This window comes from Typopeltis vanoorti, chromosome 17, assembly GCF_054136105.1.
Source record: "Typopeltis vanoorti isolate ZY-2024b chromosome 17, IOZ_Tvanoo_1.0, whole genome shotgun sequence".
Classification (NCBI taxonomy): domain Eukaryota; kingdom Metazoa; phylum Arthropoda; class Arachnida; order Uropygi; family Thelyphonidae; genus Typopeltis; species Typopeltis vanoorti.
Genome location: NC_143565.1, coordinates 78424211 through 78450375, shown reverse-complemented (window position 1 = coordinate 78450375; position 26165 = coordinate 78424211). Strand labels below are relative to the sequence as shown.

General features: G+C 34.8%; 1 protein-coding gene across 6 annotated transcripts in view; it reads left to right on the top strand.

Annotated features, from left to right (window-relative positions):
• Khc-73 (Kinesin heavy chain 73) overlaps positions 1-26165 on the top strand; it is an 842240-nt gene that overhangs the window by 389416 nt on the left and 426659 nt on the right. For all 6 annotated transcript variants that reach the window (XM_090407555.1, XM_090407554.1, XM_090407553.1 and 3 more), the window contains exons 14-16: positions 379-513; positions 14645-14781; positions 22879-22988. In XM_090407555.1, coding sequence (XP_090263681.1) covers positions 379-513; positions 14645-14781; positions 22879-22988 — 382 coding nt within the window. The remainder of the gene's footprint in view (positions 1-378; positions 514-14644; positions 14782-22878; positions 22989-26165) is intronic.

Sequence of the window (26165 nt, the reverse complement as noted above, 5' to 3'; positions counted from 1 at the left end):
TAACAGCCTTAGCCACAATATTTCTGATGCATACATTGCCACTGTCCAATACTGGCGCACTCGTGTCAGCTCACACACGTAGTCAACTTCATTTGGAACTCAAGCACGCATTCCTGTTTTTAAATGTACTTATGTATTTTATACTAGAACTGTTAATGTATTTTATCATGTCTCTGTTATTTTTTTTATTTAATTCTTTGCCTGTTATACCTGAAGAAGTTGAATTTTCAACGAAACTAGTCGTATCTTAACATTAAACTTTTCTTTCTTGGTATAGAGTCATTTAAATTCTTTTTTACATACATTTTCTACCGAGTAAAATTATGAACAATAATATATATATATATAGTCATATAAATGAATTCTTTATTTCTATAGGAACGACAGCAAGCATTAGAAAAGATGGGAATTTCTGTACAAGCCTCAGGGATTAAAGTAGAAAAGGACAAATATTATCTGGTTAACCTGAATGCTGATCCTTCCATGAATGAACTATTAGTTTATTATTTAAAGGTAAGTATCATGAAGTTTTATATAGTGTGTATATATATCTATTTATTTATCAGTCCTACAGAAGAGATTGAGAATTTTTGGCACATAAGTACTATCTGCCCAGCCTGGTTGGCTGAGTAGTTAGTGTTTCCAATCTCCATCAAACATGCTGCAGGTTCAAATCCTGCCACTTGTATTGATATTTGTGATTGTCTATAGGTGTGCAACCATTGCCCTGCCTACTAGAAACCTGAAGTTGCTTGAAAAAGTTCCATGTTTGGTCTGTAGAACAGGTTTTCATGCAAAAAAAAATAAATAAATAAATAAAATAAAATATGTAAAGAAACATATAAAATTAATAAAAGTAGGAGAAAAATCTCTAACCCACTGACAACTAATATGCTATAGGTTTACTACCTTTTTATGGGTGTGAGTCACATAAAAAAAATTGTGTTGACTAGAGGCTGAAAAGAAAGGAGGACATATGCTCTCATTGAACAGCTTCATATTGTAATACTTGGCAACAAGTAGGTGAGGAAAGCTTCTCAAGAGAATAGATGTAGATGAAATGAAACTAATATGGGGAGGGGGGATTCTTTTGGTGGGTTGGGTTGTTTTGAATTACAATAAATGAGTATTCCAGTTCAAAACAATTCATGTTTTTTGGCTGTTTCATTATATGTGGTGTGTGCTTCTGGTCAGTTTGTATGATGGGAGAGAATCTGTGCAACCACTCTATGAGACTGGCAAACTCCTCTTCAGTTTAAAGCTCTGTGAATCCTAATATCCTAGATTCAGATCCAGTCTTTGATACTGACTGAAGTGTGCAGGCTCACTGTTTCTGTGGAATTGTAATAGCAGTAGACATGAATGTTGACTAGTTGCTGTTCATATTTTAATATGCTTAAACAAATGTTGGATTCCAGTTCAGCACCTATGAAAGTGCCTACACAAAAGACTTAAACCATGAGATATTAACCTGTAGCATCATCTGTTAACCAAATTACCATCTTTGGATAACATCAAGAATTTGTAGGAAGTTTTTTGGTGAACCACCTCCAACTGTGAGAACAGTATTCTAAGATTATATTTTAGATTAGTGCAGAGATAATAGCTGATAGACAGTAAAGAACATTAAATTGATTGGAGGTGACTATGGATGTGATATATCACTATGTGAAAGGCTAGAAAGGAAATGTCAGCCTAAGGAGAGGCACCCTTTTTAGTTCAAGAAATGACACTTATGTTGTGACATAAGTTGTTGAAAGAGCAGTGATAATTTTTCGAATGTTTTCATAACTACAGGGCCCTCACTAGTAATTGTAATTACATCTGTTTCAAAACAAATCTGGAAGGACACCAATGTTTGTTTAACAGAAGAATAGGCATTTGGTGCAGAACAAGTACCACAAATCCTTATTTATTTCTTATTATCTTTGATGGTAACTGTAGGCCTTTTTTAGAGAGACTTTTTTTCTAAAAAATCACCCTTTACAGTAGCATACATAGAAATTCCATCTACTGTTTCAAGTTTTGCAACTGATCTGTTTCTAGCATGTGCTTTGTACATCATCTTCACTGCTTTTCTTTCCAATATGATTGAGATGACAATGTAGTTCACTTTTTTAATGATGCTTTACATTGCAGTGTTTTGGAATACAGTTAATAAAGAGCTGTCTGATTTTTGCCTTATTTATTTATTTATTTTTTTATAATATTACAACCATTCCTAGTACATTTTTTTCATTGTTAAGGGTACTAAAGTAAGTAAAATTAATGTTTACTTAAAAATAATTATTAAATATTTATAATTATATTACTAACCCTGATTTCATGCTGCATATGTATAGCACATATGACAGGAACTGAGATTATGGTGAACTTAGAGAGAATATACTAGTTACTTTATTTCTTATGCAGCAAGAATGAGAAGTTTTAGGTCAAAAAAGATTATAACAAATCTTATCTGGAAATATTTCTACTATTTCCAGAAATTGGGAATTTAAAAATTAGAAAAATTTTTCATGAATATTCTCAGGAAGCACGTGTACTTTTTATGATATTCTTCTCTCCATTTCTAAGCTCCAGAACATTTTGTCATCTTCCTGATATTTATCTTCTGTATTCTTAAATTCTTAAAAAGTCTTCCCAAGGTTTTTTTTCTTTAGTTACATTTCTGTGCTTTACTTTGCTTTCATACATCTTTATCTGTTCTTAGAGTAGGGGTCAGCAACCTGTTTTAAGTGAAGAGCCATTTTTGATCTTAAAAAAATTCAAAGAGTTGCACCTGAGCTTCAGTTAGGAAGAAGGGTGCTAAAGACATTGAATAGAGTGGGAAGGTATTTTACAAAAACAAATTTTTTAAATATTATTTTTTATGATTTTGCTGCTGAAGTTCTTAAGCATGTCAATCTGCAAGTCCCTGAAGCTTGCAGATTTGCACTGCCCTATATATATGTCAGTCAGTCATTTTCTTATTCATGCCAAATAGTTTATGATCTAATCCCATAACATCAGCAGCATTTTCAGACTGTGTAAAAATAAATAAGAAATAAAAATATGAGAATTCAGATAGATGAATTGAAGGTGCTCAGCATATTTAATAATATCAGTGTGAGAACACAGCTAACAGGACTGGATGGCATGCTGTTCTGTGTTCTATGAGAATGTGTAAGAGAACTAGTGTACCTCTGAAAAAGATGTTTAATCTAACTTTCAGCTCTTGCAGATTCCAAGTGAATGGAAAGAGAGTAAGATGTTTTGCTACTTAAAGGTGACTCCAAGATAGAAGTAGCAAATTACAGAACCAATTAATATCTCAGGAGTGGTGGTTAAAATATTGGAAAATTAGGTTAAAGGTAAAATGTATTAGTAGGTGGATGGGAATATGATACTCTGTGGTGATCATCAGGCTTTGTGAAAGGTAGGTCCCGTGTTAGTTATTTACTGACATTTTATAATAGAGTAAAAGTAGAATTAAATAAGGAAGATGTGGTCTTCTACATAGATATGGTATAGCCATTCCAAGTTCAGATGTGGTCTTTTACAAAGATCACATCTGGACTTTGTAAAAGCACTTGACATAATACCACATGGTCAACTATTGTATGAGTTGAAGCAAATAAGAATGAATATGAAGCTTGCAACATGGATTAGAGGTGTGTGTGGGGGGGGGGGGCTGACAGATAGAAGCCAGAGAGTAATATATGGCAGAATGGAATCAAGATGAACTACAGGGACTAGTGGAGTGTCTCAGAGTGTCATATTGAGACCACTACTCTTTATGACACTCTGAGACACTCCACTAGTGTCATATTGAGACCACTACTCTTTAATTTGTATATTGATTATATTGGAAATGATGTAGGGAGAGAGGATATTCAATTTCTGACAATATAAAATTGAGACAGTAGTTGGCAAAAGTGATGCAGATATCCAACAGGATAATTTAAATAAATTGGCAATATGGGTAAAGCATGATTGTTAATCTAGTGTTGAAAAATGTAATGTAAAAGTAAGTGCATTACATGTGTTAAGTAATAAAAGTATTTAATGGAATGATTTTAAGATTCTTACATTTGGTTTCCATGCATTTGATTTATGAGTCATTTACTGTTTTTATGTACTTGCAGTCCAGAACAAAACAGCTGATATGCACAGAACTAGTGGAATAGCATACAATAATTAAATAAATAAAGCATTGTTGTAGTTACAGAAGTAAGGAATTAAGGACTTATGTTAAATTCTCATTCAGAATTGCAAGCATGTTTTAACAAGAAAAGCAAGAAAATAATCCACTCATTTTATTTTCTCTGGCTAAAAATTTCTCTTTCCCATTTTATCAGGTTTATTTACTGTCACTATCACTTTCCTAATGCCACTCACCATTCTAAACTTCTTAATTTCCTTCTTTAAATATTGATGTTCTGTAGTCAAACTTTTCTAACATTGAGTTCATCTTCCTGGAGAGTTTAATATTCCATCTTCAATTGGGTTTCCTTTTTCACCTGTATAGACTAAGCAGGTAATGGTTACTAGAATACCAGATAACACTTACCACTCTCCAAACACTCTAGATCTCTTATTTATGGTTTACTGTGGATGTAGTTTGTCATCTAGGCAGTTTGGACTGATTTCTAGTGTTGATTTCTTTTTTCATGGAGAATATTCATACAGCCACTCTCATTTAATGATTTGGCATTATAAGAATATTAAGTGGAATGATTTTCTCTACTGCAATGTCTAATTTCTTTTGGTTGGATTGTTGTTTTCAGTCTTTCAATCTGCATATTTACACTGAACTAATTTTTTCAGCAATCTGAAAAACCAATTCTTGTTGGTATGGAAGCATTTATTCCTTGTTACACTTTAAATTCCCATCCCTTGTTTAAGGCTTAATTTTTCAACAAGTGAACCAAATCAGCACAAGTGAAGAACCAGGGACATTGCAATTGGTTATCTTGGATGTTAAAATCACTTTAATTTTAATTTAAATGAGGGTATAATTAACTGAATGTTGGTTACATACTTCTCTTCCAGAAATTGGGCGACACACTAACCTATTTAGGAAGTGGTTATTTGAAGGTTAGGTAATTGAAAGATTATTGTATAAATGTATACAATAATTTATAAAAAAAAATTATAAATGTATGTATAAAATCATTTAGAAGAAAACTGGAGTCATACTCTCAGTTGGACTCAGCACAGCCCTTCAGAACACACTAAATGTAAACAGAAGACAGCAATTATTCAAACAGAAGAACTGCAACAATTATTCAAGGTTTTTGAAGCTCCTCCTCAGCATTATTTAGTGACATCTCCTTAACTACGTTGGTGCCTTGCTGTTAAGGAACTGTGGAAACCTCTCAGTTTGAATCAAGAATGTTGCATCTTCTTAGTCAAGCACTCATAAGTTTATTGGCTTTTTTATACTTATTTGCTGTTTGCAATCTCTTCACTCTGAAGGAACAAAGAGTAAACCCTTGGGTAAACCCACTTTCATGTGGGTTTACCCTTGGGTAAACCCACATGAAAGTAAAATTTAAAACATTAAATTGAAACAGAATGTGACACACAGTTTTGGATCTTGTTATAGAGGCAGAAGACTTGTCCATAACTCAGGTGGCTACATTGCTTCCAATTTGGAAAGCAATAATTTCCAGTTAAGAAAGGGTATATGTGGAACTATAAGGCAGGTGATTATGATACACTTAGGAGACAGCTTAAAGCAGTACCATGGCTTAAAGTTCTGGAAGGGAAGGATCACAGTGAATGGAGGATAGTCAAGGGGTATCTTGAGGAAGCAAAACCATACTGTATACCCAAGTGTCAGGAGGGTAAATCAGGTAGGAGTTGGATGGATGGGTAGTTGTGGAGAATATATATAAGAAGAAAGGTGACCAGCTAATTCATGAGCAGTACAAGAATCAGTTAAGAAAGGTGACCAACATGGTAAGGAAGGCAATATCAGGTTATGATAAGAAATTAACATTAAATTGAAACAGAATGTGACACACAGTTTTGGATCTTGTTATAGAGTCAGAAGACTTGCCCATAACTCAGGTGTCTACATTGCTTCCAATTTGGAAAGCAATCATTTCCAATTAAGAAAGGGTATATGTGGAACTATAAGGCAGGCGATTATGATACACTTTGGAGACAGCTTAAAGCAGTACCATGGCATAAAGTTCTGGAAGGGAAGGATGTTCACAGTGCATGGAGGATAGTCAAGGGGTATCTTGAGAAACAAAATCATACTGTATACCCAAGGGTAAATCAGGTAGAAGTTAGATGGATGGGTAGTATCATTAAGCATGAGCTGAAAAAAAAAAAAAAAGAAATATTGTAGAGAATATATATATATAAGGAGAAAGGTGACCAGCTAATTCATGAACAGTACAAGAATCAGTTAAGAAAGGTGACCAACATGGTAAGGAAGGCAATATCAGGTTATGATAAGAAATGAGCTGAACAGGGAATCCCAAAGAGTTTTTCTGATATATGGCAAGTAGGAGGAAGAATGAATATGGTAGAATAACTTTAATGAGTGCAAATTATAGAGAAGTAACAGAAGCAGATGTAATTGTTAAGCTACTTGAGTGATCATTTTCCAAAGGTATATCATCCAAGTGATGATATTGTTATGGCAAAGGTGACAGGGACTAATGTGAACTGATTGTCTAATTTTCAATTTCATCTGTAATTCTGAGTTTGATAAAGCAGTGACTACATGATGATACTACTCGATTTTGCAATGGCATTCAGGATACCACATGGAACTCTATTACACAAACTACAACAAATGGGGATGGATATGAAACTGATGATATGAATAAAAGGGCAGCTAATGGACAGATACCAAAAAGTAGTATATGGAGGAGCAGAATCCAAGAGAAGGCAGGTGACGTGGTATGCTGTAAGGCTTTGTCCTTGGACCACTGCTGTTTACGTGTGTAGAGGCTTAAGTGCTGTGGGGACATCATGTTGGAGGCTTAATGGATTTTTTATAACACTCAAAAAGAATTAAAATAGAATTCAATACTTCCTATATTTCGTCCTAGTCACTAGGACATCTACGGGGATTACAAAAGCAATTAATGTAACATACACACAAACAATACTAAGCCCAACCACGTGGGTGACACTAAAGTCCTATCTAGGTAGAGCGCCCTCTAAGGGCAGTAGTAGGTGGCCTGGAATGTAAGGTGGGAACTCTGGTGATGAGTGTTTCCCAAATCTTCGGAAGCTTAATGCAACCGTATTTATTGAGATTTGGTTGGTTTTTGAGAGCTGCTGCTGCTTCTAAGAAAAGTCTCTCTTTCTTGAATTTGCTGTGGTGGAGCATGGTGGATGATGTGTTCTCTACATCCGTGATTTTTCTTCCATGATACCCTGTGGGTGGTGTCCAAAACATGGTCAGCCAAGCCTGAATGGCCATAGTTGTGTTTGAAGATGTATGACTTGTGTTCCTCTAGCCGGATAGATGCTGATCTGCCTGTCTGTCCAAAGTACGCCAGCTTACAGGAACAGGGTACTTTGTGAACTCCAAGCAGAGAGAGAGAGGAGGGAGCTGATCTTTCGTAGAACGGATAAGGGTAGCAAGTTTGCGGTGGGGCTTATATGCTGTGTGTAGGTTGTACTTTTTTAGTATCTTGGCTATTTTTTCGGATGTGCCACGGATGTAGGGTATGGTGATGGCATTTTTAAAATCTTGTTGACGAGAAGGACGGGGAATGGGGGAGGAGTTGATTATTTTTTTGATACTGTGATCGCTGTAGCCATTGGAGAGGAAAGTGCTGTGTATGTGGTTAAGCTCATTAGTGAGGGCGGTTCCACTGGAACAAAGATTGTGGGCTCTCTTGGTAAGGGTTTTAATAATGCCATATTGTTGAGAGGGATGGTGGTGGGAGAGTTTGTGAATGTATCTGCCTGTGTGTGTGGGTTTTCTGTATATGGTGAAGGTAAGTGTATCATTAGGCAGGCGTGTGACTAAGGTGTCTAGGAAGGGTAAACAATTGTTCTTTTCCTTTTCCATAGTGAACTGGATTCTTGGATGTAGACTATTAAGATGACTGAGGAAGGAGTCTAACGTGTCTGGGCCATGAGGCCAAATAGAGAACACATCATCTACATATCTTAGCTAGATAGAGGGTTTGAGTGGGGCTGAGTCTATGGCTCGTTTTTCGAAATCTTCCATATAGAAATTGGAAAGGGGGGGTGACAGGGGGGAACCCATGGCAGTTCCCTCTATCTGCTTGTAGATTTTGTTGTTCCAAGAGAAATACCCAGAGTTGATGGCAAAGGAAAAGAGATCTAAGATGTCAGAGGGAAAAACGTTTTCTAAGAGAAATAAGGTGTCAATTAAGGGAATATTGGTAAACAAAGAGGAGATATCAAAGCTTACCAATATGTCTGTCTTATTCAAGGTTAAATTTTCTGTGAGGGCTTTAAAGTGGGTCGAGTTTTTTATATAGGAAGGGGACCTTCCGGTGAGGGGATCAGAGAGTTGGCCAGCTGTTTAGATAGTCTATAGCAAGGTGCATTGGTGGCATCTACTATAGGCCTGAGTGGGGAATTGGGTTTGTGGATTTTTGGTAAACTGTATATTCAAGGGGGGACGGGAGTGGAAAGGTTTAAGTTTTTTCGTGACGTCAGGGAGCCAGGAAGATACTTTTTTGAGTAAGATTTTTAGTTTCTTAGCTTGTGTTTTTGTGGGGTCGTGTTCTAGTGGGATGTAGGTAGTGCGATCGCGGAGGATAATGTTTATTTTACGATTGTATTCACTGGTATTAAGAACAACTGTGGCTCCGAAGGAAGTGCCGGTGCTTGACGTAATGGTGAACATCGAACGGGGAATCGGTCGCTTACCGTCGGAGATAGCTAACAACATCAGATTTGACGTAGCCAACATCCTCGTGCATTCTTTGCCGCCAAAAAGTAATTTATCATATGCCCAACGTACAGCTCTCCTGAAACTACGTAAAGAAAAAAATATCATCATCACCAGAGCGGATAAGGGTAATGCCACAGTCGTTCTTAATACCAGTGAATACAATCGTAAAATGAACATTATCCTCCGCGATCGCGCTACCTACATCCCGCTAGAACACGACCCCACAAAAACACAAGCTAAGAAACTAAAAATCTTACTCAAAAAAGTATCTTCCTGGCTCCCTGACGTCACGAAAAAACTTAAACCTTTCTGCTCCCCCCCCCCCCCCCCGAATATACGGTTTACCAAAAATTCACAAACCCAATTCCCCACTCAGGCCTATAGTAGATGCCACCAATGCACCTTGCTATAGACTATCTAAACAGCTGGCCAACTCTCTGATCCCCCTCACCGGAAGGTCCCCTTCCTATATAAAAAACTCGACCCACTTTAAAGCCCTCCCAGAAAATTTAACCTTGAATTAGACAGACATATTGGTAAGCTTTGATATCTCCTCTTTGTTTACCAATATTCCCTTAATTGACACCTTATCTCTCTTAGAAAACGTTTTTCCCTCTGACATCTTAGATCTCTTTTCCTTTGCCGTTAACTCTGGATATTTCTCTTGGAACAACAAAATCTACAAGCAGATAGAGGGAACTGCTATGGGTTCCCCCCTCTCACCCCCCCTTGCCAATTTCTATATGGAAGATTTCGAAAAACGATCCATGATTTGGATTCATAACTCCCTTTCAAAACAGTTAAAACATTATAAATTATGGAATGAAAGAATAATAGAAGCTAGAATAAAAATAGATAGAGGCTATTTAACAATAATTGGTTTATATGCCCCAGAAGAAGGAAGAGAACAGGATAATATTGATTTTTATAATCAGCTACAAAACATATATAATAAAATAAATAAAAATGATTACATAATTTTAGCAGAAGACTTAAATGCAAGAATTGGAAACACGAAAATTAATAATAATATAGGAATACATGGAAAACACACTCTAAACAGAAATGGTAAAAAATTGATCGACTTTGTAGTTTATAATAACCTAAAAATAATGAATTCCTTCTATAAACATAAAGACATACATAAATATACTTGGGCAGCAAGAGGATGGAAATCAATATTAGATTACTTCATATTAAATGAAAAGACATCAAAATTTTCACTAGATGTTAGAGTTCACAGAGGATATGAAATAAGCAGTGACCACTTCCTTGTTAAAATAAAATTATGATTACCACCTAAATGGCTACAAGTAAGAACAGAAAGAAAAATTGAAACATTTGTTTATAAAACTAGACTATTGAATGACACAAATGTACAATGGCTATATGAACAAAGAATTAACCAGTATCTAGATAAAATAAAACAAAATGAAGAAATACAAATAGAATGGCTTAATATAAAAACGATACTAAATGCAGCAGCAAATGAAAGCTTAGGAAAGACCAAAAAAATTCAATAAAAGAAAAAAACTGAAGATCTATGATGATACAATCAAAGAAATAATCAAAAAGAAAAAAGAAGCCTATCACAAATGGTTAAGCAGTAAAAGATTAGAAGATGAAATAGAATATAAAAGAATAAGTGCCATAGCTAAAAGAGAAGTCAGAAAAATACATAGAGAATCATGGAATAAATTTGTTTCTAATTTGGAACATGATTTATATAAAATAAGACCCAATGTATATAAGATTTTGAAACACCTAAATGCAGATACCAAAGAAAACATAAAAGTAAACACTGAATTGAAATTAGAAGAATTTCTAAATTACTACACAGAACTGTGGACAGACATATATTTTAAAAAAGACAACTGGCAAACAATTAACGAAAATGAAAAGGAAATAACTGAAGAAGAATTAGAAATCAGCCTGAAAGAAACAAGAAACGGAAAATCACCTGGAGAAGATAAACTAGGTTCAGAACTATATAAATACGCAGGAACAAGATTCAAAGGAAGACTCTTATTATTTTTAAATAAAATTTACTCAACTGGTATCCCCCCAATAGAATGGAAAAAAGCAATTGTGATTCCTATCTTTAAGAAAGGTAATAGAGATGACCCTAAAAACTATAGAGGTATCAGTATACTAAATTCATGTTACAAAATATACAGCAGAATCTTAAATAACAAACTAATGAAATATTCCGAAAACTTTATTCTAGAGGTACAAAATGGATTTAGAAAAGGACGATCATGTATAGACCCAGCCTTCTGCCTAAAATTAATAATAGAGAAAAGAAGAGAATATAATTTAGAAACACATATTGCATTTATTGACTTTGAAAAAGCATTTGACAAAGTTAAAAGAAACATATTATTTAACATATTAAAAGAAAGACAAATACCAAATAATATCCTAAAAGCTGTCACAAGTATATATGAAAATAATCAAATTCAAATAAGATTAAATCATGAGCTATCATATACAAGAGAGATAAACCAAGGGGTCCGACAGGGATGTCCCCTCTCAGCAACTCTTTTTAATATCTACTTAAATGAAATAATAATAAAATGGAGTAAAAATTTACATCAAGGAATTAAACTTTCACCTACAGTTAACTTAAACACTCTCCTCTTTGCAGACGACCAAACAATAATTACAAATTCTGAAGATAACTTACAGAAAGCTATTTTAAATCTAAATGAGATATCCAAAGATTATGGTTTGATAATATCAACGGAAAAATCAAAAACTATGGCCTTTAAAGGACAAGATCCAACAAGAACTAAAATAGTATTAGATAACGAGATCTTAGAACAGGTGAATTCATTTAACTACCTAGGATGTATGATCACTTATGAAAATGAAAACGATATAAACATAAAAATTGCAAAATATTTAAAAATAACAGGAGTAATTAACTCTATATTTAAACCAAACCTAGTTCAAAAACAAACCAGGCTAAAAGTATACAATACATTAGCCCTACCGGTCTTAATGTATGGAAGCGAAATCTGGACAATAAAACAAAACGACAAACAAAGATTAGCAACAGCAGAAATGAAGTTTATGAGAAAAACTGGCAAGTATACCCTATTTGATCACAAAAGAAATGAAGATATTATGAAAGAATTAAACCAAGAACCAGTAATTGAAAAAATTTAAAAATATAAACATAGATGGATGGAACACGTTCAAAGAATGAAAACAGAAAGATTACCAAAACAAGCCTTAAAGTACAAGCCATTAAGAAAAAGAGAACCATGACGTCCTCTTAAACGATTCAACGATGACATCTAAGGCCGGAACAGGCCATACTAGGCCTAAATCCTTGATACGTATGATGATGATGATGAGATTTCAAAAAACGAGCCATAGACTCAGCCCCACTCAAACCCTCTATCTGGCTAAGCTATGTAGACGATGTGTTCTCTATTTGGCCTCATGGCCCAGACACGTTAGACTCCTTCCTCAGTCATCTCAATAGTCTACATCCAAGAATCCAGTTCACTGTGGAAAAGAAAAAGAACAATTGTTTACCCTTCCTAGACACCTTAGTCACACGCCTGCCTAATGATACACTTACCTTCACTGTATACAGAAAACCCACACACACATGCAGATACATTCACAAACTCTCCCACCTCCACCCCTCTCAACAATATGGCATTATTAAAACCCTTACCAAGAGAGCCCACAATCTTTGTTCCAGTGGAACCGCCCTCACTACTGAGCTTAACCACATACACAGCACTTTCCTCTCCAATGGCTACAGCGATCACAGTATCAAAAAAATAATCAACTCCTCCCCCATTCCCCGTCCTTCTCGTCAACAAGATTTTAAAAATGCCATCACCATACCCTACATCCGTGGCACATCCGAAAAAATAGCCAAGATACTAAAAAAGTACAACCTACACACAGCATATAAACCCCACTGCAAACTTGCTACCCTTATCCGTTCTACGAAAGATCAGCTCCCTCCTCTCTCTCTCTGCCTGGAGTTTACAAAGTACCCTGTTCCTGTAAGCTGGCGTACTTTGGACAGACAGGCAGATCAGCATCCATCCAGCTAGAGGAACACAAGTCGTACATCTTCAAACACTATGGCCATTCAGGCTTGGCTGACCATGTTTTGGACACCACCCATAGGGTATCATTGAAGAAAATCACCATGCTCCACCACAGCAAATTCAAGAAAGAGAGACTTTTCTTAGAAGCAGCAGCAGCTCTCAAAAGCCAACCAAATCTCAATAAATACGGTTGCATTAAGCTTCCGAAGATTTGGGAAACACTCATCACCAGAGTTCCCACCTTACATTCCAGGCCACCTACTACTGCCCTTAGAGGGCGCTCTGCCTAGATAGGACTTTAGTGTCACCCACGTGGTTGGGCTTAGTATTGTTTGTTATTTGTGTGTATGTTACATTAATTGCTTTTGTAATCCCCGTAGATGTCCTACTGACTAGGACGAAATATAGGAAGTATTAAATTCTATTTTAATTCTTTTTGAGTGTTGTTAAAAAATCCATTAAGCCTCCAACATGAAGACACTGCTGTTTAATTTGTACAGAAATGGTATAGGAAATAATTCAAAGAGATCGTCATTTATTTGCTGTTTATGCAAAGTTGGATAGATAATAATAGGTTCATTGAAGCGATGTAAAGCTTACAGGATGATTTGATAGCCTGACAGTAATGGCATATCATAAAGAATGCCAATTTAATGTGGAAAAGTGTATAGGTTATGCATTTTGGGATACAAAGATTACAAGCTGTGTACAGCATTGAGGCAACTGAACTCAAGAAATTGATGAAGCCGGTGATTTGGTACAGTAGTATCAATAGTGGTGAGAATTGAAGTTTAGAAGACATATTGCTAAAGGCTAGGGTAGTTCACTGGATTGCTTGGTTATTAAAGAACACACTAAGAAGCAGAGATAAAGGACACTATGAAGATTATTCTTTATAACGCCTTAATATGACCACATCTGGATTACTCTGCTAATATCTGGTCACCTGGGTTTCTTGGGAATGAGGAAGTGGTGGAGAGGATTCAGATGTGAGTGACCAAGACGGTGAGTGGTTTGTGGAATGCTCCCTATGAAGATAGATTGAGGATTTGCAGATTGCAAAAGTTGGTTGTTAGGCAAAAAAAAAGTGGGAGGATATTATAGAAACATTAAAGTTACTTAAAGGATTTTATAGGATTGAATGAGGGAGCAGAACAGAAGGTCTTCCCTGGAAGTTGGGTAAGAGTGTGATTAGCAAGGGCATGAGAACTAGATTTTTGCTTAAGAGTGGTGAATGAATGGATTGGATTTCCGGAGTCATTTGTAAGGCTTTGTGTGCTAATGATTTCAAGGAAAGGTACAATAGATATTGTGGTGACAGTTTGGGTTTCCCACTCTGAGTCTTAGGACTCCATGGTGGTGCCTGTGCAACAATAATAATAAGAAGAATTTGCAGTAGAAGGGGGGTGATGAGAACATTTAGAACTTTTAGGATGCAGCTGTTTTCTGTTACTGCTATGAAAAATATACACTAATAAGCAACTAATTTATTAATATTTTAAATGGCTTGTAAATCTTTTCTTTAGTAATTGCAGTAGAAATAGTAATAATAAATAAATATATATTTTTAAAGCACATAAAAATTCATACTTAATGATTTTAAGTCTTTCTTCAGTTCAAAAGCTTGTCAAATCTGTTATGAAAAATAATTGTTAAAACAATGGAATGTTATCTTTTTCAGGAGCATACATTAGTAGGTAGACCAGATGCTCCAGTTCAACAAGATATTCAATTAAATGGACTAGGCATTATGCCTGAACACTGTATCATAACAATGGAAAACTCAGATCTCTATATCACTCCACTTGAAGGAGCTAGGTGATGTATTTTTTATGAAATGTTAAGATGATTTATTTTGTGTTTTATCATGACTGAACACAATTACTCTGCTCTTTATGGTACTAAAATTAGATAAAATAACAAACAGTATGTAAAATAATTAGAAATCTTTCCTTGAACAACACGATAGTAAATGCAATAAAAGTTGATGACAGATAGACTTAACAGTGTTTATTCTTTTGATAATCTTCCACATCTTCATTGATTCTCTATATGTGCATGTCTTTGAGTATAAGCATTACTATTTAGTTACTGTAGTAAGCCATATACCGTATTTACTTGAATATAACTTGCACTTTTTTCCCCAAAATTAAAGTTAAAAAATCATGGTGTGAGATATATGTGGGGATTTTCAGACACTCAAGTTTTTCAGGAAAAAAAAAAACAACCAAATTGACCTTTATAATTAAATCTTCAGTATTCATTATAATTTATAATTGTCCACATTATTTATAAAATAAATGCATTTAAATTTTAATTATCAACATTATTTACGTGATCGTCACTTACCTTTATCATGTGGCATATTTGAAGCTTTTAGCGAACAATGCTTCTGTAATTAAATTATTTCTGAGAAATCATCTCCCAAGCTCTCAAAATCCAGTTGCACTACAGTTCTAATGATAATCTCTTAATCCACCTCTGTGCAATCTAAGATCGAGTAGAAGTCAATGCTCTCACTCCCACATTTCCTTTACTGGTTGCTTCCATCTCTGTGCATGTGATTGGTGCGGTATTAACAAAAGATTATATGACTCAACTACAAAGTCAAGCCAATGATGGCGTTGAAATGCTGATTTTCTTCAACTGATTTCCAAAATATTTGAAACTGCCATAACAGCATTCACTATCTATTTCTTAAACTTTTAAACTTTTTTTCATGTGCAAACTATATGCGAAACTTTTTATTTTTATTTTATTTATTATTTATTTATTTATTTTGTAAAGTAAAATCAGGAATGTGAGATATACGCAAGGGCAAGTTATATTCGAGTAAATATGGTAGTTGTTACATTCAGTAAGACTGTCTAATGTACCTGGCATTTTCACATAGATCAGAAAAAGAAGCTATTTTTTAAAAATTAGCAGCTGTTTATAATTTTTATTTATTTATTTATTTATTTTTGTCAGTCTCACCCTGAAAAGTTGTAGTCTTATTTGTGTTAGTATCATGAGCAGGCTAATAGATAATCTGGAAACCTTGTTCTAAAGACAAAACATTGTCTCTTTCAAGCTACTTCAGCCTTCTAAAAAAAGTAGTATGTGGTCTCATTCTGGGCTATGAAAGGCATCTACCCCTAAAGACATTTGTACATATCTAGCCAGAGATCAAATTCAAGTCTCTGGACTGTTTCTGTAAACAGTCCAGAGGAAACATTATCATTTAGCTAACCAGGTTTGCCTTTAAAGCTTTACTGGACTAATTGATTATTTCTTTATTGAATAGTTTAGATAACTGAAGATACTGTATTCATTGGAAGCAACTGAATTTTAATATAATATTAGTATTATTTCTGGGCCTACCTGGAGTTAGAACACTTCCTGTTGATAGGGCAAACCCTCACAAGCCATGATATACATCATACCATGATAACATGACCTTAAAAACATTCAACAGTGGAGCATTCACCTCAACACTGCCCGTGGGGAAAAAAAAAAACAAAAAAACGTTTTCACTTCCTTCCTCACATGACTTTTATATAATGTTTGGGATGACCTTTCATTTTCCCACCATCATGACTCTGCGTATTGTCTTCCATATATCTGTAGTATAGGCCCCTCTTCTCCTTCTATTTGCCAAGCTCTGCATATAACAACATACCCCCCCCCCCCCCACCTTCCTTTATACTCAACATTTCAGAGTCCTGAGACATTCTTAGCTACTCTCCTCTTTAGGAAGATAGGTAAGAATGTATTGATTCCTTTATCCTTGTGTGAGTACAATGGAATATCATTTCTGTATCCCTACTTTTGACTGTCCTCATTATTTTCTGTGTACCAAATAATTCTCAGTGCTAACACTATGACTTCAGACTGAACTAGTGTCATTCACCATAATGGATGTAGCTTTGTGTTTACTAATGCTCCTCTCAATTCGTGGCCAGTCTGACATTGAGAATATTCAAGTACTCTACCATATTTAAACAGTCCTTGTTCCTATAACTGGTCCATAAGAAATACCATATGAGTGTAATGTTTTCTTTTTTTTCTCTGACTGGCTGTGCCATATAGAAGCTTAATAGAGCACCAAGACTATATCTGCTATGATGAATTGTACATGTCCAGTCTGACACACATGATAGTCAAAGTTAACTTAGCACCTTTAGGCCTGAGCACTTGATTTTAAGAATTCTGAAGCTCTGTTACAATGTCTATCCTGAATCAGAACAACAATGACAAAGGATGATCCACCAGAACTGTGGGAAATTTCATGAATTATGTTACTTTATTTATTTTTCATTTTGTTATTTACAAGTGTGGATTTTACACACACACACACTTGTTTTTCATTTGAACATATTTCATATGCACTTCAGTATTGAAACTCCCTGTTTTTACAATTAGCTATGTAGTGTTAGTATAATGAGAATGAAATGAGTTATTCAATCATTTATTTCATGTTGTGTGATCAGTATGAACCAAAGGTGAATGTTTACTAATGCTCCTCTCAATTCGTGGCCAGTCTGACATTGAGAATATTCAAGTACTCTACCATATTTAAACAGTCCTTGTTCCTATAACTGGTCCATAAGAAATACCATATGAGTGTAATGTTTTCTTTTTTTTCTCTGACTGGCTGTGCCATATAGAAGCTTAATAGAGCACCAAGACTATATCTGCTATGATGAATTGTACATGTCCAGTCTGACACACATGATAGTCAAAGTTAACTTAGCACCTTTAGGCCTGAGCACTTGATTTTAAGAATTCTGAAGCTCTGTTACAATGTCTATCCTGAATCAGAACAACAATGACAAAGGATGATCCACCAGAACTGTGGGAAATTTCATGAATTATGTTACTTTATTTATTTTTCATTTTGTTATTTACAAGTGTGGATTTTACACACACACACACACACACACACACACACACACACTTGTTTTTCATTTGAACATATTTCATATGCACTTCAGTATTGAAACTCCCTGTTTTTACAATTAGCTATGTAGTGTTAGTATAATGAGAATGAAATGAGTTATTCAATCATTTATTTCATGTTGTGTGATCAGTATGAACCAACTGGGGCTTTTAACCCAATGTCCAATCCTCACCTTCTCGTGGTCTATCTTATTAGATATCTAAATGGATACTGGATGAATGTCCATTTAGGATTTAGCTGTCCAAATTGTATTCTTATTGGCTTAAACTACAATGTAAAATGATGGTAAAACATGACAGGATTTCATGCTGGCTGGGGCATTGCCCATTTAAACAAGGCCCATCATTGTTTTCATCAGGGAACCAGGACAAACAGTGAAAAGTCAGCTACTGGCACAAATCCCAGGCCACAAACCAATTCAACATCAACAGAGTTCAAGATTCATACTATAATGTAAGAAGCATCAATAGAAAAGAAATGGAACTAGCAGGAGAATTGGATAAGTACCAGATCAACATAATAGGTGTGACTGAACCAAAGAAGACAAAAACCGGTGAAATCTTTCTAAGCAATAAATACAGAATGTTATATTCAGGCAATAATAATAATGGGATGAGAAGTAGCCATAATATTCAACACTAAATATGAGAATAATTTCCTTGAATATCAGACAGTATTCAGTAGAGTGCTGTGGCAAGTATCAGAATGGGGAAGTGGACAATGAGACTAATTTGTGCCTATGGTCCCACAGAAAATTCTACTAAGGAAGAAATGGAAGAAATTTTGCAGACATTAGGCAGCTGCACATTGAAAAAGAAAAAGTTTGTCCTTGTTGGAGATATAAAAAGCAGAGTAGGAAATGATTACCAGACATATAAAAATGTTTGGGGAAAATTTGGAGGAAAGAACAAAGCTAATAATAATAATGGTCAGAATGATCACTATTTGGTTTTGTGCACAAATTCACATGGAGAGAAGATGCAAGAAATAAGAAAAGTTTTATTGACTGTGTTATAGTTGATAGCGATGTTTTCCCACTGGTCCAGGATGCAAGAGTATACTGAGAATTTGATATGGAAAATGATCACTATTTAGTTTTGAGCAGGATATTATTGAATATCATATTGAAAAGAAGAATGTGTAAGAAAGTTTCAAAAATGAATCAGAGTTAACTGTAGACTCAAATACACAAACATCATTCAAGAAAAAAATGAAAGAGTTTGAAAACAAGAACCAAACCTTGGAGATACCTTGGAGATTCATTAGCAAACCCTGAAGAAAATATTGATTGATGCAGTCAGAGAAGCATGTAGTGAAGGTATCTGTAAGGATCTAAGGATGGAAAAATCAGACCTCCTTAGCTTCCTGAGTCTACCATGGAGTTCTGATTTTTCCATTCTTCCTTACAGATACCTTCACTACATGAAGGAAAAGAAGAAAGCATATCAAAAGTTCCTGGCAAGTAAGTCAGCTTGTGCTCTTACAAAAAACAGAGAAAAATGTAAGAGAGTTAACCTGTGTGTCATGGGAGGACTTTGGCGAGAATATAGAAAATAAATATCAGGAAGGTGGCAAAATATTCTGGAGGTTAATGAAGAATCTTAGAAATAGAGGAAAGTGTACCATAAAAGGAATCAAAGATAAAGGTGATATGAAAACTGGAGATATGGATATCCTAGATGTCTGGAGTATTACTTTGAAAATGTTAACAAACCAAGCAGTGACAGAACTGTACTAAAAAGTTTTCAACAGAAATGAAAAGAGGATTACATATCAATACTTGAGGTAGAAAAAGCTGTCAAAAACTTGAGATGTGGAAAGGCAGCTGAAGTAGATGACCAGAAATGCTTAAGTATGAAGGCATAAAAGTTTTACAGTGACTGGACTGTAATTCAGAACACCTTGTGAGAAGGTCAAATTCCAGATGATTGGAGTAGAGAGTAGCCATCTATAAAAAGGGAAATAAAACTGAATGTGAGAATTACAGAGGTATTCTCTGGTAAGATTTATACAAGTATACTTGAAATATAGCTAAGAAAAATTGTGGAAGAGAAGCTTGGATGACCGAGTTGGATTTGGGCCAAATAGAAGTTGTCAGGATCAGATTTATCCTTTAAGACAAATAGTTGAGAAATCTTCAGAATATATCAAGGATTTGTATTTAAGTTTTGTAGATCTGTAAAAGGCATATGCTAAGGCTCCCCTACAGTTATGTGGTGTAAATGGGACACATTGTATTGAGCAATGCATAGTTTCCATTTAAGCTGTAAGTCAGCAGTTAGAATTGAAGCAGGTACAAGAAGGTGGTTTAATGTTAAATCTGGCATCTGACAAGGGTGTGCATTAACTCCACTGTTATTTATTATCTATATGGATCATATTATGAATGAAAGTTTTATTAAATCGGATATCAAAATTGGCATTGTTAATTGTAGCTCTTTGCTTTATGCAGATGATGTTATACTTCTGAATAAATCCAGTACAAGTCTGCGAGATTCCCTAACCAAATTGAATAACCTGTGTATTAAATTTGGAATGAAGATAAGCAATAAAAAGACAATAACATTAGGCAGAAACATTGAAAACATCAACTATATCCTGAGTGGTGAATCTATCCTAATTTAAGCTCACGCGTAGACCTACACATTTTATCGTGTAGGTATTCGGAACCAAAATCCTATGAAATAGGTTAGTTAATCTTTATTCCTGGAGGTGTCCTATGTCTGTAGAAGTGTGTTCACAGGGCCGGTTTGCCTGTTCTGGGGGACAAAAAACCCGAGTTTCTGGGTGGACCCACCACCACCACCTCTGTATGAGACCAGCTAACTCACCTTTAGTTGAAAGAGACAAGATAAAGGTTCCTCGCATCACTGACAGGAATAGAACCCAGGTCTTTCTGATCAAAAGGCTTCGTCTATACTGACTGAGCTATGGAGACTCAGATGAACCTATAAAACAAGTAAAACATATCAGCTATTTAGGCTGATATGTTTTACTTGTTTTAAGCAATTTTAGTGAAGATAGCAAATTAAATATTGAAATAGACAACAAAATTAGTAAAGCTGACAGTAAGACATTTGTATCATCATGGTGATCTCTTTTATTTTTGCTGTATGAGATGATATTAAATCTAATACTTGTGTCCCACATGCTGTTTCAGCTGTATGCTGCATAAGATAAGTGTCCCTAAATAGTTCAAGCAATTCCATTTCCTTAGTTAAAATCACCCATTATTGTCACATTTCTTGCTCACCAGTCTCATATATCTGAATATTTAATTCAGAAATATTAGACATTATGAGTCTCTATCTGTATTCCTTGGACTGTAGTAACACTCTACTAAATATCTAAAATTCACACCTACCGAAACCTCACACCATTTGGCTCTACAGTCATTATCATGACTGCTTTCTTTCACTTCCACACTGAAAGGATACAACTCTTCTGAAATAATCAGTACTATCCCACTTCCTCTCTTATCTTTTCTGTCTTTACGAAAAATGCCATGCCCATCACAGTCTATTTATTCCTTTGAGTATGTTGTCCTCCATTAACCATGTCTCACTGACATTGATGATTTGTTGATTGACTGACTAACAGTATCAAGCTCACAAACTCTACACCCATAATCCTTTTATTGGTGTTATACATACAGTAGTTTTCCCATTCTCTTCCTTCCACAATTCCTTAACCCATCATTCAAGTCTTTTTACTCCATTCCTCCCATTGAGGCCATCTGTAGCTTATCTTCCTTCATCCTTTATTTCACACCAGTTCTGGTATCAGGTCCCACCAACTAGTTTTCATTTCCCTGACTGGTTACACACTCCCTCCTCTCATAATCAAACTACCCAGCTTGAGAATACTGCTCTCACTCTAATGCCTACCATCTGCAGCAAACATCCTTCTTCTCCCTTGAAATTTATTCCATCATCATCATCATCATTTATTCATCTATGAATAGGGAATTATATACAGAAATACTCATAAATCAAAAAAACTCATGGAGTTAAAATCTGTTAGATGAAAGTGAGCCAAGGTGCTCTGCTTTATGCCAATTGGTAAGTGTCAGATGGTTCATGAGTTCATGGCTCATCTTCAAAAAGAAGTTTGCTTATATACAAGAGTCATTTGAAACGTTCTTGGCCTTGACCATAGATGGCAATACTATTGACAAGATTTTCTTTTTCTAAGTTGGTACATCTGTCATAAGCATCCATGTGAAATTACAAGTCATTCTATCAAGTAGTTTGTTTTATACAGCTGCCTGAACCAAAAGTTTTGTCTGTATCCCTTGAAATGGATATAATTGAGTTTCATGCAGTTATAAAATTCTTTTTATAACTGAATTTTAAAACTGAAAAAAAAAAATAACTGAACAGCATTGCAGATGCTCAGTCATAGATCGCATGTGATGCTTAGTTTGTATTCTCAAATTGTATACTCAAGTCACCCCCCCCCCCCCCCCCCCAAGATTAAACCCTGAGTGCACTACTAAACCTGGGTATGGTTTTTGTATTATATTGGTAATAGTTGTTAGTTGTTCTGCCTAGAAATAGGTATCCCAGCCAGAGAGTGTTTGCAGTTAACAGACACAATATACTTAGCTACATAGTCTTATTTATTTAAAGTGTTTCACTTTAAATCCATCCAACCACTGTGGAATTTAAATTATTGAATAAATGTTATGCATTCACACAGATTTAAAATAAACAGCTACTCAAGTATTAAAATTATATATATATATATATAGTAACTTTTAATTGCAGTTTTTCAGTGAGTTATTGCTTGCATGAAATTGTTTTAAAATTCATTATAATTTTATTTAACTTGTGCAATCCTGTAGCACATTCATTACTTAACATGTGGACATCTTGCATTCTTCCATTTATGAATTATTTTATTTTAATCTTCCATTTATATAAATATAAATATATGTTTATGAATTTTTTTTATATATATTTCTTAATTAGAACTTGTGTCAATGGATCTGTCATAACATCAAAAACCCAGCTTCGTCATGGAGATAGAGTTCTGTGGGGCAATAATCATTTCTTCCGTGTTAACTGTCCAAAGGCCACAAGTATGTGTTATTTTATATTTTTAATTAAGCAGTTAGGGGAAAAGAATATATGCACATATACAGTGTTAATTATAGCATGATTCTGTCACATATATAGTGACAGAATCATGGCGATAAGCATTCAAAATGAACCAGTAAACCTCAATATTATAATGGTCTACATGCCAACATCACAACATAACGATGAAGAAATAGAAGAAATTTATGAACAAATAGAAGAAATCTGGAGCAGCTTTAAAGACAGAGACTATACAATAATAATGGGAGATTGGAATGCTATAGTGGGAGAAAAGAGCAATGATAATGTTTCAGGAAGATTTGGTCTTGGACGTAGGAATGAAAGAGGAAAGCAATTAATAGAATTTTGTACACAAAAACAGTTAGTTAGAGCAAATACACTATTTCAAGTTCCAAAAAGAAGAAGATACACCTGGAAAGCACCTTGGGATTCAAATCAGATATCAAATAGATTATATATTGGTCAAGAAAAGATACAGAAACCAAATAAAAAATTGCAAAAGCTATCCAGTTGCCGACATTAGTAGTGAGCATAACCTTGTCTTAATGAAAACATAACTGAAACATAGGAAACAAATCCAAAGATACAAACCAATAAGATTGAACCTTGAAAAATTAAAGAGTAAAGAGAGGATACCAAGATGCAACTGATCATAATATTCCAGAAAACATAAATAGTCAGAATAATATTGAAAACCAATGGAATATGATTAAAGAGTTAATTACAAATTCATCAAATCAATTATTGAAAAAGAAAAAGAAAAAAGAAAACATTGGAATAACTGATGAAATACTTGGCCTTATGGATGAAAGAAGAAAATATAAAAATGCTGTTAAAGAAGAAAATGTGGCCAAATACAAATATCTTAAAAATCAAATTACAAGAAAATGTAGACAAGCCAAAAAAGAATACCTGGAAGAACAGTGTAACAACATAGATGAATTATTTAAAAAAGAAAACATAGAGAAAGTCTATAAAGAAATTAACAAACTGACTTTCAAATTTAATAAGAACAGCAAAAACAATGCCATCAAAGATGAAAATGGAAAATTACTAATAGAATCTCAGGATATATTAATTGAATGGAAGAATTATCTTGAAAATCTCTATAATGGTGACGAACTTGATGTTGATATCAGCATAGAAAATCAAAATGAAGATAATCTAGGAACCTCAATAATGCGAGAAGAATTTGATAAAGCACTGTCCGAAATGAGTAAGGGAAAAAGTCCAGGTGTAGACAATATTCCTATAGAACAGCTATAAAAATCTAGGTGATTACACAAAAACCTCATCATCATCATCAAATTCCTGCCATGTACCCACAAGGGGTGTAGAGAATATGATAATACTACATGAAAAAAATTACATCATTATTAATTTCCTATTTACAATTTTCCTCCAAATCAGTCTGTTACTTGTCAACACTCCAACATTATCAGATCTTATATTTCTGTCGTCTAAAGCACTTTATACCGTATCAATCCACCTATATCTTGGTCTTCCTCTGGGTCGTTTTGCTGCCAACCTGGCAGAGAACACTTGTTTTGCTAATCTTTCTTCGCCCATTCTGTTTAAATGACCATACCACCTGAGATTAGCTCTGCTAACGCATTCCTGGATGCTGACAATGTCAAGTTCTTTTCCTAATATCCTCATTTTTAATATGATACTGCCATTGATGCCATCTGTTCACACCTATAATCTTTCTCAGGACTCTCATATCTGTGGTCTCTAGTCTTTGGTCAAGTGTTTTACTTCTGACCCAGCTCTCAGATCCATAAGTTAAAACTGGTTTGAACACTGTCTTGTATACAGCTAATTTAGTGTTCCGACTAATTTCTCTCTTATTCCATATGAATTTATTCAATTGACTTCCCACCATACCAGCTTTGCTGATTCTGTTGTCTATTTCTATATTTAATTTACCATCTTCAGTAAAAATCGTGCCTAAATAGCTGAAATGTTTTACTTGTTCCACAGGTTCTCCATTCACAACACAGTTGACATTTTCAATGATTCTGCCTATTTTCATTGTCTTTGTCTTTTTATTGCTGACCTTCATACCATATCTATTACAACAGCTATTCAATTTAGTCAGAGAATCTTGCAGACTTGTAGCAGATTTATTTAGAAGTATAACATCATCTGCATAAAGCAAAGAGCTGACATTAACATCTCCAATTTTGATATCATGTTTAATACCACTTTCCTTCATAATGTGATCCATATAGATAATGAATAACAGAGGGGATAATGTACATCCTTGTCTCACACCAGATTTAACATTAAACCATCTTCCTGTACTTCTTTCGATTCTAACTGCTGACTTACAACTCAAATAAAGACTAAGTATTGCTTGATATAATGCCCCATTGACACCATATAACTGCAGCATATTGAATAGCTTCTCTCTTGGCACCTTGTCATATGAATTTTCCAGATCGACAAAACTTAAATACAGATCTTTGTTATATTCCCATGCTTTCTCGACTATTTGTCGTAAAGTGAAGATCTGATCCTGACAGCCTCTATTTGACCTGAATCCAGCTTGTTCTTCACCAAGCTTTTCTTCCACAATTCTTCTCAACCGTTTCTCAAGTATACTTGCATAGATCTTGCCAGGAACACTCAGTAGGGAAATACCTCTGTAATTCTCACATACATGCAGTTTTATTTCCCTTTTTATATATGGGTACTATGAGAGCTCTACTCCAATCATCGGGAATTCGTCCCTGTGTCCTGGCTTTCTGAACTATGCAGTGCAACCACTGTAAGACTCCTATACCACCATACTTCAGCATTTCTGGTCGAATATCATCTACTCCTGCTGCCTTTCCACATTTCAAGCCTTTGATGGCTTTTACTACTTCAAGTATGGATATGTATTCCTGACTGGATGCCTGGTCAGTGTTTTTTACCACTGTGCTGTCATCACTGCTTGTTTCATTTAGCAGTTTTTCAAAGTAATTACTCCATACTTCAAGGATATCTTTTTCTCCCGTTTTCATGTCACCTTTATCATCTCTAATTCCTTTTATAGCACTCTTTCTTCCATTCTTAAGCTTCTTCAACAACCTCCAGAATATTTTGCCACCTTCTTGATATTTATTTTCTATATTCTTGCCAAAGTCCTCCCATAACTTTTGTTTAGCTAG